Source organism: Mizuhopecten yessoensis, unplaced genomic scaffold, assembly GCF_002113885.1.
Source record: "Mizuhopecten yessoensis strain PY_sf001 unplaced genomic scaffold, ASM211388v2 scaffold1557, whole genome shotgun sequence".
Classification (NCBI taxonomy): Eukaryota; Metazoa; Mollusca; class Bivalvia; order Pectinida; family Pectinidae; genus Mizuhopecten; species Mizuhopecten yessoensis.
Genome location: NW_018404106.1, coordinates 56070 through 74484, shown reverse-complemented (window position 1 = coordinate 74484; position 18415 = coordinate 56070). Strand labels below are relative to the sequence as shown.

The following is an 18415-nucleotide window of genomic DNA, read 5'->3' as shown; positions in this document are numbered from 1 at the left end:
TAATGTAGATGTTTGTATTACAAACATTTATAATTTTTGCTTTGTTTTCTCTACACCATGAAAATTAAGAAAGTTGACAGATATGAAGAAAACAATTTTCATGATTAACTTTATAATCTTTAAAGTATATCAATTATCCCATACGTTGAGATTTAAAGTCACAGTTACAACTGCAGTTCAATGATATTTGATGTATATAAAATTCTTGTATTTTCAGGCTAACTTTACTCTGCGTGTAACTCCAGGAGACATTGATGGTAACCTTGATCGTCTCATGTTTAAATTTGTAATCAACAGGTGAGCAATAAAAAAATGTCTATACAGACTGTATCTACTTCAGAAATATATATTCTATCAGTTGTTTTGTTTCTCAAAGTACATGTTTTCTTTATCTTTTGATTCCTTTTATATTCTTAATGTGTCAAAATTAACACATTGGTTTTTTCGGCCAGTGTTTCTCATATGTTTGCTTCTGGTGTTGATAATTAAATGAAATTTTGAACATGGAACAAGATTTTGACACATGCGTCGGGTAATACACGTGTCTAAGGGATCGAGTATACTGCAGTGTTTGCTTAACGTAAAATTGCGTTTTCGACATTAGCACTGCCACTTCACGTAATTTCCTTGTATGGATTCCGATTTCTTTGTATATTTATTGTTCAGTGTTCAAAAGTTCACTCATTCTGAGAACAAGATAAAAATAAGAGATCAATATTTTACATAAATGTACTACATGTATATACTGAAAATTCCTGTTTCACGAGTTGTACTATTTAAGCTCACCTTGCCCAAAGGGTCAGCTTCTGCATATTCTCTGCCATATTCCCCATTGGGACAATTGCAAGTTTAACATTAAATTAAGAGACGAATGTATCACAAATGTAAATAATTCTCACTCTGCCAATTCATATCAAGCTTGCAAATATGTTGTATCTGAAAACATGATCATGGAAAAATATTTTGATAACAAGAATGAAGAGATATATTACTTCATGTTTTGGTAGTATACATATATATGCCAATCATATTTAATACAACTTGGTCAAAAGGTCACATATGCTTCATCAATGTCTGAACAGGTCAAAGTTCAAAGCAAGGTCATATGTCAAATTTGGTAGAACAGGGTAAAGGTCAAAATTTAATATGTTACTTTCAAAATTCTCTTTATGATTATAACCAGCTGGTACTTTATTTGTCTCGAGAAAAATATCTACATATATATATTATCAAGGCTATAAAAGCTGTACGGTTGTTTTGCTTTCCTTTTTATGTTTGCTTGTTGTTTTTGTTCAAGTAAGCCTTCTAACAAATGGACTTTTGTTACAGTTCCAACGAAGAGCTCAATTCAACGTACAGTGACAATGCATTCAGCGTCACCATTCCAGTGATACAGGCAGCAGACATCATTATCATTGGCCGTCTGGGCGCAAACCAGACGGAACAAATCGTGTACAACGACACCGGGGTAGCGTTATTTAAACACAGCGTTTACGGGCCAGCAGTTGTACATGAATATGATGTAAGTTGGTTTCTGTAAAAAATATATAATTAGCATATCAAGAAAAAAAAAACAGTTTTATCTCTTAAAATATCAGGTTTTTTGAGTCATCAGTGATATAAATCCATAGATGTTGTTATGTATTGTACATTTATATGATTTGCCTTGGTACAATGTATTAGTTTTAAGTTTTAAGGTGAATGATACCAATGTAACAGATGTCATTATTTTATCGATGCCTTTGCTAGGAGTCGAACCCAGGACCTCTAGCTTATTAGTCTTACGCTCTACCAAAAAAAGGAAATGGCTGGTATTCAACAGGCTGACAAGAAAAAAACTTGTCCCCGGATTTCAGGGGTTATAGCTATACTCGTGAACCTGGGTCCCAGAGATACTTTCTCTAACAAAGAAGAAGTCCTTTTGGTTACTTTCTTCTATAAAGTATTCATGTCAAAAATACTCAAAAATAGTTTGGAATATTTTTTGTGATAAAAAACTGATGCATTTAGTGACTATTAATTACTGTGGTGTTCCTCATCTGCCTTGAAGATTTGACGTTATGTGTTCTTCTGCTACAGGTGAGAAATCTTGGCCCCAGTGACATCAAGGAGAGTGTGATAGACATTTACTGGCCGAGCTTTGACGATGTTGGTCGTAACCTTCTCTACCTAACACATACACCGGAGGTACTCGGCCAGCAAAACAGCCTGTGTGAAACGATTGTGATAACTCCATTTAATTCTTCTGTAAGTATTCACTGTGGTCCAGCAAATCTTTGATTACTGGTCTGCTATCAAACTATACAGAAACCTTTGATCGTAGACTATACAGAAAAATGGTTATTTTCTGGTTGCTTCTTTTTTGGTCTCAAAATCAGCGTCTCACTCGAAAGCATTTTGAGATCTCTAAACAGATCTAGAGGCAAAATGTATGATAAATCCAAAGGAATTCTGAAAAACAAATCTGAGTCTTGAAAGCGTTTGACATGCATTGATAAACTCATAACTCATCCTTCACACAAGATCGTGTGATATCTTGATATTTCTATAATGTCGTACCTTCAAAGTTTCTAAAAAATCATCTTTGCTGTTTATATCAATGTATCATCTCATAACCCCCTGAAAATTCATAATAAACTATTCCAACATTTGAATTGGAAGAGTTCAAGTGTGTTTTTAGGGGTAAATGAGTTAAATCCAGCTTTTCAATAGAATAACATATTATCTCCCTTGTTTCCATGGCAGATGATTGTATGGTACAGTGAATTCAACAAACAAGGACAGAAGATGGACGTAATTATGGCCCAACACCAGGCGGAAGCTCGGAGAAAGCGCCGGTCACTCGATGCTCAGACCGGGTCAAGAATCAGTCGAGACAGCACAAACAAAATAGTAAATACATCTTACTTATCTTCCACATATGCGTGATCTCATTCAATTGACTGAGAAGTATCCTCTAATTTATGAGATACAGGATTTCTGTTCTGTTTTAGTTAGAAATTCCAAACCTTTTCATATGATTCAAAAGTATTGAAAGAAACATGGAAGTGTATATATCCAGGTTTTAAAGAAGATCATTGTTTCCGATGTGGCTGGCTTGATACACAGGTTCATATGGTTTGATGTATATTAAAGAAAAAATGTGGAATCTGAAATCGACGTAGATATGAGAAATACATTATGCAAATATTATTAAAGAGAAAAATCAGGAATTTTTTCAACGGAATGTGATTGTTAGATCATTTACGCACAAGTCTGGAGAGCAAGTATCACAGCTTACTAGATTCAACTGCTCAGTGAAACATACCTATATTACCACCTTTTATCCAGTTATTTGCATTATAATGAGGTTGTCATCATATTATGGGAGATGTATAAAGACAGTGTAAAGGAAAACACGGAGCATGAAATATGTTGTCAGTAAGTGAGGTGGCAATTGAAACAAGGGGCTATTTTATTGATGTTTTATTACATACAGATTGTAATAATCTACTTGTTACTCAAAATGCTTGTTTGATCTGATTTAAGGTGTGTAACAAGAACTGGTGTACAATCATTAGATGTAAGCTGGGATACATGAGGCCTCAGGACTCGACCGTGGTGAGGATACGATCCCGTATCTGGACCGATACCCTAGTCAAGGTAAACATTGTGTCATACGGACATACAGTTATTGCATCTGGATTAAAACATTTGGCGCCTGGTCATTATTTGGCTGAACTGGGCCATCTTTTTAGTCTCCAACCAGTAGGGGAGGGGGACCTAAGGTGTGAACTCTGTCAACTCTTTCTTTCATCCATCCCAAATCTTTGTCTGGGGCATACCCTCAATACTACTTCACCTGGAATATTTCACCCCCCTTTGGTTCATTGGAAAGAAAAGGCTGAACTAAATTGCATGGTAATGGAGGCTCCTAAAATGATCTACATCTTTTCTGTTCAACCCTGCTGCCTTTTTCTCTGAATTTAAATCCCTTCGTTGCCAATTGCAACCTGATTACCATTTCAAAAATGTCAACTTATGTTTGGCTTTCTGCATTGAAGTACACGATTTTTAAATAGGTGTTTCCTTACTTCCTAATTCCAGTAATTATTTTTCAGTGTGATGGCCCTGTATGTCATTGGTCCGTTATACCATAAACAAACACATCCTTACATACTTTAACTATACTGTATTTAAAACATTAAACTTCCTACCAACAATCAAAGTCTTCACATAGTAATGACATTTTTGCATGATAATTGCAAAGATAAAGATGCTATGCCTTACAATCTTTCATTGATTACAGAGTGGATTGACCAGTGAACCATACTTAATAACATCCCAGGCTGTGGCCGAAGTCCGACAAATGCCATACAACATAAAGGTGGACAACTCCACCTATACTATAGCTACTTATGAGGTAAGTGTTCATTAAGCATTGAACTGCATTCGTTCCAGAGTTGTAATCCCGTAATTCTGAAAGAGAATGCAGATAAATCGAATAACATGTGTTCGTGTGTTACGAATATTTGTCTGCAGTAATGTTCAAAATCATAAGACTATCAGTTAAAACAGAATGCGGTGTAACATTTATATTTTTATTGATTTGGACGGTAAAGTGATATTTAGATTTCATATTTCTCCTGAAATATTTACGGTAGATTTCCTGGAGTAATCAATAGCGAGTATTGGCAAGTTATATCCAGCTTTACAATGTTAACATAACAATTGTAATGACGTCATGATGATCACACTAGAGTTATGATCTCTATAGAAAGCACTGGGGTGGAGCCAATGCAAATATTATACATTATAGCTACAGACATAGTCTTTGTTTCATGGTCAAAAAGAAACATGATTGGACTGTTAAGGTACAATGCTAATTGTGAATTTGTTTACTTCCAGATTGGCTCATATGTAAATGCAAAAAAATTAGCTCCACAGCCGAAATCTGTAGAACCGTGGATCATTGCTGTGGCTGTATCAGCAGGTCTCCTACTACTGCTGCTATTAATAGTTCTACTGTGGTGGGTAAGTAGACTCAAAATCAGTAACAGATGTCAGGATGTGGTTAGTGGACCGTCCTCATTACCCTTACATATAGACTTGACACGAGTTATAGATGTCAGGATGTGGTCAGTAGGCCGTCCTCATTACCCTTACATATAGACTTGACTCAAGTTATAGATGTCAGGATGGGATCAGTAGGCCGTCCTCATTACCCTTACATATAGACTTGACACAAGTTATAGATGTCAGGATGGAGTCAGTGGGCCGTCCTCATTACCCTTACATATAGACTTGACACACGTTATAGATGAGAGGATGGAGTCAGTGGGCCGTCCTCATTACCCTTACATATAGCCTTGACACAAGTTATAGATGTCAGGATGGGGTCAGTAGGCCATACTAATTACCCTTACATATAGACTTGACACAAGTTATAGATGTTAGGATGGGATCAGTAGGCCGTCCTCATCCCCCTTACATATAGACTTGACACGAGTTATAGATGTCAGGATGTGGTCAGTAGGCCGTCCTCGTTACCCTTACATATAGACTTGACACAAGTTATAGATGTCAGGATAGGATCAGTAGGCCGTCCTCATTACCCTTACATATAGACTTGACACAAGTTATAGATGTCAGGATGGGGTCAGTAGGCCATACTCATTACCCTTACATATAGACTTGACACAAGTTATAGATGTTAGGATGGGATCAGTAGGCCGTCCTCATCACCCTTACATATAGACTTGACACGAGTTATAGATGTCAGGATGTGGTCAGTAGGCCGTCCTCATTACCCTTACATATAGACTTAACACAAGTTATAGATGTCAGGATGGGGTCAGTAGGCCGTCCTCATTACCCTTATATATAGACTTGACACAAGTTATAGATGTTGGATGGGGTCAGTGGGCCGTCCTCATTACCCTTACATGTAGACTTGACACGAGTTATAGATGTTAGGATGTGGTCAGTAGGCCGTCCTCATCACCCTTACATATAGACTTGACACGAGTTATAGATGTCAGGATGGGGCCAGTAGGCCGTCCTAATTACCCTTATATATAGACTTGACCCAAGTTATAGATGTTGGATGGGGGCAGTGGGCCGTCCTCATTACCCTTTCATATAGACTTAACACAAGTTATAGATGTCAGGATGGGGTCAGTAGGCCGTCCTCATTACCCTTACATATAGACTTGACACAAGTTATAGATGTCATGATTTGGTCAGTGGGCCGTCCTCGTTTCCCTTACATATAGACTTGGAAATTATATACAAAAAATTCAATTAGCACAACCATATTTTTGCAAAATATTAAAAGTGCAAAAAGCACTAAAATTTGTTCGTTGAAACGAAGTACATGGATAGATAGATATTGAATATGTAATTGATATTTCTACTTTGAGGAGTACCTTGGTAAATAGACTCAACCGGGGCGATGTGAGCAGGAGTACTAACAATCTACTGGTAGCATAAATAAATTTTACTTCTACGATGGCTAGTTCAACTTGATTCGGCTTTTTGTGCAGAATTCATTGAGAATATTGATAAGCTATTAAAGAAGGCATTGACGACAGAGAAGTTTCATCATAGTTTAAGCCATGATTATGCCATATTTTAAGCTCTTCTGTGCGATAAATTTACAAAAATGGATTAAGAACCAGGTTGTAGAGAATTCTGCTGATTTTGCAAGTCAAGTTATTTATTTTTGTATCTGCCTCTAAAATAAGGAGACTTGACAAGAAGAATAGGACTCGTCTTTTTATGTTTTTGATAAACACAAACTGAATGTTTCTAGCTTATCACCTGTAGCTTGCATAATGCAAAAATAGTATTTAGCTCAAGTTATTCCTTATTTATAACAAAAATACTTCTCTAGTACAAATAAACTACCTATTGTTTAGTATGCTTGCTTGTGTATGTAGAATGCACTTTTATATGAATACTTCATAATATTATGCGAGTATTGTATTTGAAGGTAGAATTTTCGCCCCTCTTTCCATTGATTAGTTTTCGTTCATTGGCCAATAAGGAATGTAGATGCATGACTGGAATTCTGTTCAAAGAACATTGAACATGTCTTTTTTTCTGAGCTTGTAAAATAACTAAATATGTAGAGATTTACATATATTACTCTTAGCCTGTTCTTTCACTTTCATTATCTGCTTGCCTCTGTATATTTAAATTATTGCAACATGTATGCATTTGATTACTTCAAAAACTGTAACACTGTAGCTTGAAGCACCTAGCTGTAAAAAAATTGGTTGACATGGATATTTCTTTTCCTTTCTAGTGTGGATTTTTCCAACGGAAACGACCGGAAGATAAACCACTATTTTAACCCCCTTTGCTCTACCGCATAAAATCTTCCATAACTCTATACTAACTTAACCAACACTAATATAATATTACCTTTTCTATTGCTATGCTCACCTTGATTTCCTAATTAACATGCTGTTTGAAATTTCCTTCTCCAGGTGCAGCCTTTACGAAATGTTTCATAGCAGCATCCAATTTCATTGTTGCTGAAATTTATAATAAATCGATTTAGTGTCAAGAAAAAACGATTTCATAACTGCAAGACTTGATGGATATTTTCAAAAGAAATAATTTTCCGACAATTTTCTACGAAAATGCAGTTATTGACAAGATGTTTGGTACTTAGATGTTTTTTTTTTAATTCAATGTTTTTTAAGGCACAAAATTATCAGGAAAGGGGGACCAACTTCAATGGATTCCACACATCAGATCTCCGTGTCGTTATCTGTTTGCTGTAATATAAATATCCACAATTTGTATTGTTGTCAATTTTTCTTTATGTCAGTTAATTTTGATTCAACCTAAAACTATTGTATTTTAGTGAAAGTTCAATGGAAAAGTTTTTGCAAATTGCATATCAAATATATATAACTGGTATTTTGTAACGAGATTTTATTGATTGAAATCCTGCATCCATACTTTGGATAAAAAGCGCAATTTATGATGATAGGAAATTCTAATAAAATTATTTGATTAATCTAAATGTCGTCTGAATGGCATTTCATAACCATCATTTTAAACAGTTTTTGGGAAAATGAGTTTATGGATGTGTCTAACTGTTTTACCCGAAATTACTGTAACAATTTCGAATAAATGTGCGAGCTATTTTAATAATATGCCCTGCCCCCGTATGTGTTTATGCTGCATGATTTTTACACTGGTTACCTTGACCCTCGCCCAGCTTATATACCCACTGAAGCTGTGAAATCATACAAATGACCAGTGGTCAGTTACATCTATTTCACCTGTGAAAACCCATTGTCCATTCGGTCAACGGTAAAGCCAACGAAAACGTCAGCTCTGTGGTCACCATAGTTCATCTGTATACCGCTACGCTACTTTAGTGACCCATACCAACGATAGTCAACATCTCTTCTGTCGGGTCGCAAGGTATACAATACCGTGTGCATTGAATATGTGTGCATGTTTCGTGCGCGTGCAATTAAAGAGCTTGCAGAATGTTTCAAATTACTCCAATTCATGATTGTTGCATTTTTTTCTTAGGAATTAAGTGATTTAACGTAATGAGTTTCCTTAGAAGTAACCAATGCGGGACCCCGTCAGAATCAGGGGTTTTCTTTTGTGTATTCTGAGAATCCTTGCTGTCGCGAGGATGTTAAACACTATAAGAATAACACACACAAATACTGAAATACAGGTTAAGTTGCACTTAACATAAATGTCGCCTTGTTGAAAAATATACCAAAAAACAAGTAGATAAAATGCTAGAATCATAGTGTAATCTTACAGAAATATCACAGGAACAAAACCACCCTCGATATCCAGGGGTTACACTCACTTTCGCTCTCTGCACCCCTGGAATATGTCATAGCAAAATTAAAGGCTCGGTGTGCGCCACATTGTTGATGAGACAAAAAGACTAGATCGATCTTTTGATTTACATCAATCTATGAAGTATGAATATATTTTTTTATCAAGATATGCATGGTTTTAACTTTAAAACAAATGCACATGATTCTGTTTGTTAAATCATTGAATAATGTTCTTTAGACTTTCACTTACCAGAAGCAACAATACACCAATTTAGCATAGGGTTGTTGGGGGTCGAGATACACAGGTACAATTTGAATAGGAAAATATAGCTTGAACTTGTTGAAGGTCCAGGCCTTTGTTTGTGAAACTATTCTGATGGTCAAATTCAGATTACATGTTTAAGCTTGATTTCTTGTTCTGATGATGAATCATTAAAAAAATCCATTTTTTGCAATGATTTTAAAAAGGTTTCGGAGAAACGTGAAACCGGAAAAGTGTTTTCAATGTTTATACTTGACCTTTTGTCTGTGTCACATGATTTAAGCAAGTACACAGAAAGTTAATTTAAGCACAGAATCCATGCTTGAGCTTGAGAATGGTTTAATGAATATGGGCCATAGTTTCTAAATTTTATCAAAACACCAATACTCACAGGTTCAATCTTCTAAGCAACCCGCATGTAATAATATCTGGGAGACATGTCTGGTGAACTTGGTATAAAAAATGTCAAATTGAATTGAGATGAATTTGTGAAGAACAAACTCTAATTTAAGATTATTTTCTCTATCTTACAGTGTGGATTTTTCCGAAGGAAGAGGAGAGAACAAGAGGAAGCATACGCATCCAAGCCTTTAATGACGAATGGAGCTAACAACACTAAATATGATATCAATTCAAAACGATACGAATAACCGTACATTTATTAATAGGAAAATTGGTTTATTTTTAATTGAAATTGAGATTTTGTTCCGAATCATAAAATCAAATCAAAGAAAAAAGGCTGAAAATATAACGATGATACCCGTATGCAGTATTGATGTGATGTTGAGTTTCCAGAAGTGTTTCTAAATATCCAGGCGAGCATCAGTGAACGGGCAAGAGACAAATTAAGTTGGGTTTCCTAATTTCCTGTGATGAAGGAGAGGGTCCAGAGAGGTAATATGCAAGTTCCAAAGGAAAATTTCTTGGCTTAAGAGTTTCCTGAAACCCCAAAACCCCTTTAGATCAATCTCTAAAATGTTATTAGAGACTAGTGATGAACATAACTTGCAAAATGTGACATTACAATGAATTTTTAATCGAGATCAAGTTAGGAAAAAGAAATGCATAAAGAACATTACTGCAAACTGTGACCTGATGATGAATTATTGATCAAGGTCAGGTTTGACGTTTTTCGGAGCACTGCATATAGGCATGGAATATATATTTCATACAGTTTGTGATGTTGCCATGGTGTTGATACAGAATGGTACACAAATTAAAATTAAAATTTGATCGGCTTCACAACGCACATCGTACAGATTCATGGCCGTGTGACGGCGGATATTGGGGCAATAAAGTATTATTGATTTTTGTAATTTATTTATTAACCATAGTTTTATATCTCGATTTATGTGCCACGGTAACAGCACACTGACTTCGGTGGCGTAGTAGAATGTTATATGGCTTCAAACGTGTTTAAATCGTTAACCAACACAACGATATACTGTTTGAAAACCGGGAAGCTTGGTAGTGTGAACATTTCTCAGTTCCTGTGTCACAGTCTTCATGAATTCACTACTAAATTAAAAAATGTGATATGAATCCAAATACATATTTACAAATTGGACACCGCTTACTTGTAATGACTGCAAGGAGAAGTGTTCCGGAAGACCGTTAGTTTTTCATTGATTTTTCATATATTTAAAATATATTTCAGTGAAGGTATATATCCGTTTACATATACCAAGTATTTTACGGACAATAGTCAACGATGACAAGATTTAATCTCTCACTTAAGTAGGGTACTGGACTTAGTGTAAGTTTACATATTTTAGGGCGCTCAAACTATAGCGAATTATCAAATTTTAATAGATAAGCACTTTGATGAGGTTGCCTCCCTGTGACATACATCTACTTTCCTTTACGGTTCAATAAAAATCATCATTTTGATTAATTGTTTATACATTTGAAGGGACACAAAATGCTCATGTAATTTCAAATTACTTTATCATGCTAATTACTTGTAATTGAATATCAGTATTACTGTGATACAAATCAGTAGAGTGAGTTGTGAGATAACTTTAATACTCCTATTATTTATGTCCCGGCCATTTCATATATAGTTATAATGTACGTTTACCACTGTCACTGTAAAAATAAGCAACAGAAATGATAACAATTGTAACAACTTAGAAAGATGGGGAAGGGAGGAAAATGTTTTGCAACCGTATTTAAGAAATAATGTTCCTGTATTTTCCTAAAACATATTATTATTATTTCGGTCATTTTAATGGACTTTATTGACCCTAGTGTGTTCAGCGTATTTCATGAAATATTTGAATTTCATCTTTCAAAAGTAATAGTTAATCTCTAAAGAATATTTCATATTGTCTCTGAAATTAATTAACCCAAAACAAAAGAGAATTTTCATCACCAAATCACCAATATATTCTACTCGTTGTATTTATTATAAATCTTCATATGCTAGTGATAATCACAATTTCTAGCGAATGCAAGTTTGAAGACTTCTGAAAAAGTCAATGGCCCACCAAAAATTCTTTTTCTACAACCATTACGTACAGTTCATTTAGTAAGTTGAAATCTTCTCAATTTTGTTCTGGTACAATGATAAACGACAATATTCCAATGAAATGTTGGAGAATACTTTGCATTTGATTGAAGTAAAAAAAAATGTCTTCTAAACATGCATCTCAACCAAGAGCACTTACCTTAAAGTTTCCAGTCACTCTTTATCCTTTTTAGCAACTGAAGAGTAAGGTTTGTGTATTGTGATTTGATAGAATTGGTTTTTTTCTCTGAATATTCGAGATGGACGTGTGTCTGCCATTGATCATACTATGTATGCATTGACAAGGTACATCTGTACTTAAAACTCGTATTTGAGTGAAAGTGTGACAGGAATTTCGTATTTATTTATAATTTGTACCATTTTCATATTAAGCTTGACATAAATGCTACATTTCACCCAGTGAAACTGTACCAGTACTGTCTATGCATCTTCTACTGATGCTAATAGGAACAAACAGAGCGTTTAGATTAGTACATCAGTAATTAATTAAAATCATAACGGTTATAGAATGAATGAACGGTATGTGTGCCCAAGTTTCTCATTTCGAGTTTTTTGTTGAAATTATGTCAATGTATTTAAAATCATTGCACCCTTTTGAAATGTTGATTTAGAAAGCCAGACAAAGTTAAGAGTTGTACTTACTGGTTGGAATGTAGCCATTTTCTTAGTGTCCGTCCAATTCACACAATCGTTATGTCATGAATGCGTTTTCATTTTTTTTGTTAAACCTGCAACAGTCACAATTTCAATATATATTGCATAATTTGATGACTGAAATATTGAATATATGTGTCTGCTGTTTGTGTATCTATCATGTTACACCCAATCTCTATGACAAAAATTAAGAGTGAAAGAGAATTGATATGTCATTTGCCATCATTTAACAACGTCATATGTCACCAACAAGAACGAGAGGATTTGAAACATCTCACATTGTTTTTTTTAAATTCCCATCATCCCGGACTTTGATAGGAAAATTCACTCTACAGATATAGACTCCAGAAGTGCAATGCTATGAAATCAAGGTTCTTGACTGATACATGCTTCCAGATTAATTAGGATGCAGTGTAAATGTATTTTACTTCATACATCACACGCCTAGTGAGGCGGTCGCCAAACGCAGCAGGCAATTATAGACAACATGCTAGTAATAGACGAATCATCATATTTAACGATGCTGTCTTTAGAAGCTGCTGTAATGTAAAGTCGGCTTCAAATATAATATTCAATGGATCGATGGTACAAATCAAAATGTCGTTCAAAACGTGAAATGCTGAACTACAAACTATTGAAAGAAGCAGGTTATTGATTGTAGAAGATGGTGTTGGTCAAGTGTTTAAATCACTTCATTACAAATATATTCCAATAGCGTCATTAAAATTACACATTGTTTAGTGTCATGACATTGTTTAGATGTTTACACGGGATAACCTGTCATTTTATGTCACCACTGGTTGTTAACTCATTCACCCCTGGAGACACATTTGAACTCTACCAATTCAAAGGTTGGAATAGTCCATTATGAAATTTCAGGGGTGAATGGGTTAACTTGACAAATGATCAAAATCATTTGTCTTCTGGAACTTTCAGAGACTGACTGGATATTGAATATTTTTTGAGTTGCAAATTCTCCAATATCTAACCACCTAACCCTACAAAAGTCCAAACCGGTTCCATTTATTTTCTTCGTAATATGTTTCGAATTTTATGGCAGGTCGACAGCAAACATATTATGTCGTAAATTTGTCCAGATTTCAAGTACTGCCAAGAGTTTCTTCAAACAGGATTGACCGTGAAGTATTGCCAGCACTAAACCGATGACCTTAGATTTCTTATATCCTTGATTTCATTTCAGTGACAATGCAATTGTATGTAGGATAAGCCAGATGTTGACAGATTTGACATGATTTAATTTTAGTGACAACTGGATGTAGGATAAGCCAGATGTTGACATATTTGACATGATTTCATTTCAGTGACAACTGTATGTAGGATAAGCCAGATGTTGACAGATTTGACATGATTTAATTTTAGTGACAACTGTATGTAGGATAAGCCAGATGTTGACAGATTTGACATGATTTCATTTCAGTGACAACTGTATGTAGGATAAGCCAGATGTTGACAGATTTGACAGGTATTCCAGTGTGTAGTAATTTAGAATGTTAGTCAATAAATGTACAGTCAATGCTCATACTATGTATTAATTTAAAGTTCGCATCATTTTTGTACCTGTTTTATATATATATTGTATGGTGCATTGCATCATTGTGAAGTGTCGTTTGGTGATGTGTACCGTGATTTAAATGTGCATTGTTAAGAAAGAATTAATCATGTGGTCATTCATTTCTGTATATATTTACGGGCTTCCAATAACAATAGCTCCAAAGACCGTCAAAGAAAAATGTTTATAATTCTATAAGATGTGTGTACATATAAACTTTATACGACACATATGAACTTTTTAAAAACTCATTTTAATAAAGAAATGTATCATTTTAACCCTTAGAGGAAGACTTTAAAACTCATTTTAATAAAGAAATGTATCATTTCAACCCTTAGAGGAAGACTTTATGAGGTTTTACCGATTTACAATGATTCCATTGTCTATGCAATCGCTTGTGCTGGTCTCATCATTCCTAGATTAGGATATAAGGTAATAACATGAAGCACACGTGAAACGTGACTGTCACGTGACAGTTATAATTAAACTTTTAAATAAACACGTTTTCCCCTTTCCATTCAACTGCTACCGTTGGACGTATACAATTTGGAAGATATGCTGAAGTTGTGGTGTACTGTAGAATACATATTTAAATAACAATATTGAGGAAAAGTAAAAATTAAAAATCAGAAATATACTAGCATGACGAAAACACCTTCTTCAGCGGTGTTCAAATTGTCATGACAGTCACCTTTCTAGATGCATATATTTTTGTGATATATAAATATTTTATATATATATGTATGTATGTGTTGTATATTATGATACGTAACATATGTTCACCTTGACCTTTAAGAAATGAACATGTATAATGTATACGTTTGGTTAGTCCGCATTGTAATTATCTGATACATGGTTTTGCCGTGAATTGTCGTCTGCTGATGTGTGAATGCGAGAGAGAATATTGGTGTCAGTGAGATAGATAATTTATACAAGAGAGGATCGAAAGTTTTGGGAATAAATGTACAAAAGTAAGAATGGTAAATGCTTAACTGCTGATTATTTACTTATTTTGGCGACTGTTCTGATCTTTGACTGTGCTCATAGGTACGTCCTTTAGAAAACATGATGCTGTTACCTTTCAAATTGTATTGATGTCAACATCATAAGTTTATACATTTTTGTAAACTGTCATTGGAACGTTGTGATGTTTATGTACAATTAATGAAAGTGCGATTGCGTTTATTGACAATGGATGTTAACATAAATACGTCTATGAACTGATCATACGTTCATGAACTATGAACATAAATTTGATTACGTTAATTGACTAGCGATGTAAACGTATTAAACTTGAAGGCCTTTTGCTGTAAACTTGATTAAGTGTGTGGATTGTGGGTTCATAAAATGTCCAATATATACACAGTAAATGCAAATCGAAGAAGCAACCTGTTTGAAACACGTGACCTTAATGCATGTATATCGTAAAAATAAACTACTAATCAGCCAAAATCAACATACTGGCAATAAACCAGTAAGTACCTATCGGTTAACAAGAACGGACATCAGCTAGTATACGTTTATCAAAATTAAAAACAAAGTATTGCATTATTCTTTTGATATATCCATTTCAACTGTGCATATGTATTTAATTGAGTGTATGAAAATGTTTGCATTGTAAGTGAGATTACATTAGGAGTCGAGTTAAGTGTGAGTGGTTTGTAAAGGTCAAGCAAAGGTCATATAACGGAATGATTTATATGTAAATGTCGGTAGCGTAATACATTGGCGTAACACTCACACGCTAAGATGTTTAAAATAAACTGATTTTTTCAAAATGTGTGTCTTATTTGTAGTTGTTTTGTTAACTTGAAAACGAATATTCAACAGTGTTTCCCGGTATATGACGTCACTTAAAAACAAGATCTGCTGGACGATACGCAATCCTTAAAGAACTCGTTTACGGAAAGTGCCGACGGTTCCCGATTGGGACGATACGATGGTCCCTCCAGTAGAGATGTCATAGTCTTCGTTGTGTGTTGCTGTCGCTATCGTCGTTTCCGGTTTTGGTTTCGGTAATTCATCGTGTGAGATTGTAGGTATAGGAAGGAGTTGAGCTTAATCTCACAACTGTTTAGGAGAAAGGAGTTATAATCATTATCATAAGGGAAATAAGCGAAACTGATCTGTCGCGTTACATATAAAAAGTGGTCAAGAAGAATATTGACTTGTATGGACTTGAAAACAATAGACAGATGTAAATTTATGTATGTAGTAACTCAGTGAAATATTACAGAATGTGTATACTGTATAACGGTAATCTTTCCCCAGACAATAGTTGGGATCTAATTAAATGGGATTCAACATATGATCTAAACAATCCACGCCACTGTCATACAATGTATAATATGGAAATGGAAACCCTATTATGCGTCGTTATAACACGTACCTGCTGTTTCAACGAAATTTACTCTTAACCCTGCAATGTCTATAAAACCTGTTAACCTAGCTTTTTACAAAATCATCACGTCAGTATTATACCTGTATGTTCAACTGTCTGATAATGCCACGCTTATTCTTGCGATGACCATTTCATTATGCTGTACGAGTTAGACTTCGACTGTGTGCAATATTTAAAATCAGTCAGGAGTTTGTTTATTGACTTTCTGAATATTGTAAAATTTAGTATGGTCTAAATACAGAATATTCTACTGGTAAACCTGTAGCAATTTTTAATAAATATATTGATCAGTAGTCAGAATACTAAAGCTTAGTCAGCTTGACCGAATGCCTTGACGTGGCGAATAAATACAATATTTGACAATTGATGCTATTTTCGCAGCTTCTGTGGTATATTTCTATCTGACAAACTTGTCATTGAATGTTAAGTAGATCAACTGAATATTTAATGACGGAATTTATACGTTTCGTATTATATTTTGAATTGTTTTTGGAGCTAACAATGCTTGGTAATTAGACTCTGCTACTGATAGCAACGTACCGGGTAGTCGGTTACACAGCGATAACAGCATAACAGTTGAAGCATGACCTCGCATAACTGTTACAGAGACAACGTCCTTATCTGTCCAAAATCTTTCTCGTCTCTAATTAGAATGCTCTCGTCCTCCCTTGACAGAGCTGTACTCAAACCTGACTTATATATGCATTTAGAATTATTTTTGGAACATTAAAATCAATAACGGAAAATAAAAGTGCAATATTCACGTGAAAATGAATCGTTGAAATACATATGATACATGTGTCAATAGAAACAATTTGTCAGGATTTGTACATTTTAGAGCAATTATCAACTGATCTACCATTAAGACAAAATATCAAGGTTCTTAACACTTGGGCATAACATCATGGTTAATAACTTATAGATTTCATACCTTAAAGTCACCTGTTCATACCTCATACTTTCCAAACATTTTATTATTCTGCATTTCTCATAAACAATAAATTATGCTCCATAAGTTATTGATATTAATCATAAATCATAACGTATACATGATAAAGCAAGGTCAGTATATCAAGGAGAACGTTTTAATATATATGATTAACCGCACTTCATATTGTATGGACGGACACTAAATTATACTTTTTAACTATATCAAAGCATACGTCCTAACTTTAAACTTGTATAATAGAACGATACTTATTAACCAACATCTATCAAATTATCTATATGGAAACACTATTATATCTTTTTTTCTCCATAGAAGGAGTCGACGTTCTTGACACTTTTTGTAAATATGAATATATTATTCAGAATTACAAAGAAAACGGTCATAAAAAATAGCAATTTTAGTAAATCCATTATCAGACAACAAACCCTGGCAACGTATGACGTTTGCATTTCTATCTTGTTTCTATGGCAAGTCGTTTTCTATGTAAATCCTGTATTTTATAAAATATATATAATATATCTTTTATGGAATGCACAATTGTTTATATATATAATTTTAGATATCTCATATTTTATCATAACATATCACATGCATTGAATCAAATATACTATTTCAGATATCTTAATCAATACATAAAATACATTGAATTTAACTAGGATATCTCTCATATTACAATATTTATATATAATATTATGGAATGCAGAATCGATATTTCGCCTGGGTAAGTATTAGCTAGCCATAGTTGTATCTATATCTTTCCTGTTCCTTGTCTCCACATGTCTTCAGCATTATCATGTATTATCAAGTACCTAGCTAGCTAGACCGTTGATCTCACTGTACTGAACTGTATGCGTACACATTACATTGAGTAAAATTGTGTGCACTTTTTTTCTCAACGTCTTAATTATTAAGGCATTTCCACTTTTATGTGTAACTTTTAATTGGATTATTGACATATCCAAATAAAAGTGAACGTGCTATTGAATCGTTAACAACCTTGGTAGGAAATTAATTGGGATCCGGTCTACTTCTGTCTACAACAGGTATTACTCTCATGAAGCGTAACATTCGACGAATTCGATTATTGTTTAGTTATCAGGAAATTAAATTACTGTTTACTTTCCGACGTAAAATAATTTAATCATCAGGTAAAACCAGGACCAATTTACACTGAGGACCGACCGAATTCCCCCTGGGAAAGGTGATATACAATGCCTTGCTGATTACCTACCATGACAGAAT

At 34.4% G+C, this 18415-nt stretch overlaps 1 protein-coding gene across 4 annotated transcripts in view; it reads left to right on the top strand.

Moving 5' to 3' along the window:
• Positions 1-15604, top strand: part of LOC110465137 (integrin alpha-V-like) — a 117293-nt gene extending 101689 nt beyond the window's left edge. For 3 of the 4 annotated variants that reach the window (XM_021520758.1, XM_021520766.1, XM_021520749.1), the window contains 8 exons: positions 218-297; positions 1330-1522; positions 2080-2247; positions 2746-2892; positions 3529-3642; positions 4289-4402; positions 4888-5013; positions 9603-15604. In XM_021520758.1, the coding sequence (XP_021376433.1) occupies positions 218-297; positions 1330-1522; positions 2080-2247; positions 2746-2892; positions 3529-3642; positions 4289-4402; positions 4888-5013; positions 9603-9719 (1059 nt within the window). In that variant the 3' untranslated portion in view covers positions 9720-15604. Of the gene's footprint in view, positions 1-217; positions 298-1329; positions 1523-2079; positions 2248-2745; positions 2893-3528; positions 3643-4288; positions 4403-4887; positions 5014-7288; positions 7847-9602 lie in introns of those variants that run through there. The other variant, XM_021520774.1, reaches the window with a different exon arrangement.
• Positions 15605-18415: the final 2811 nt, after the last annotated feature.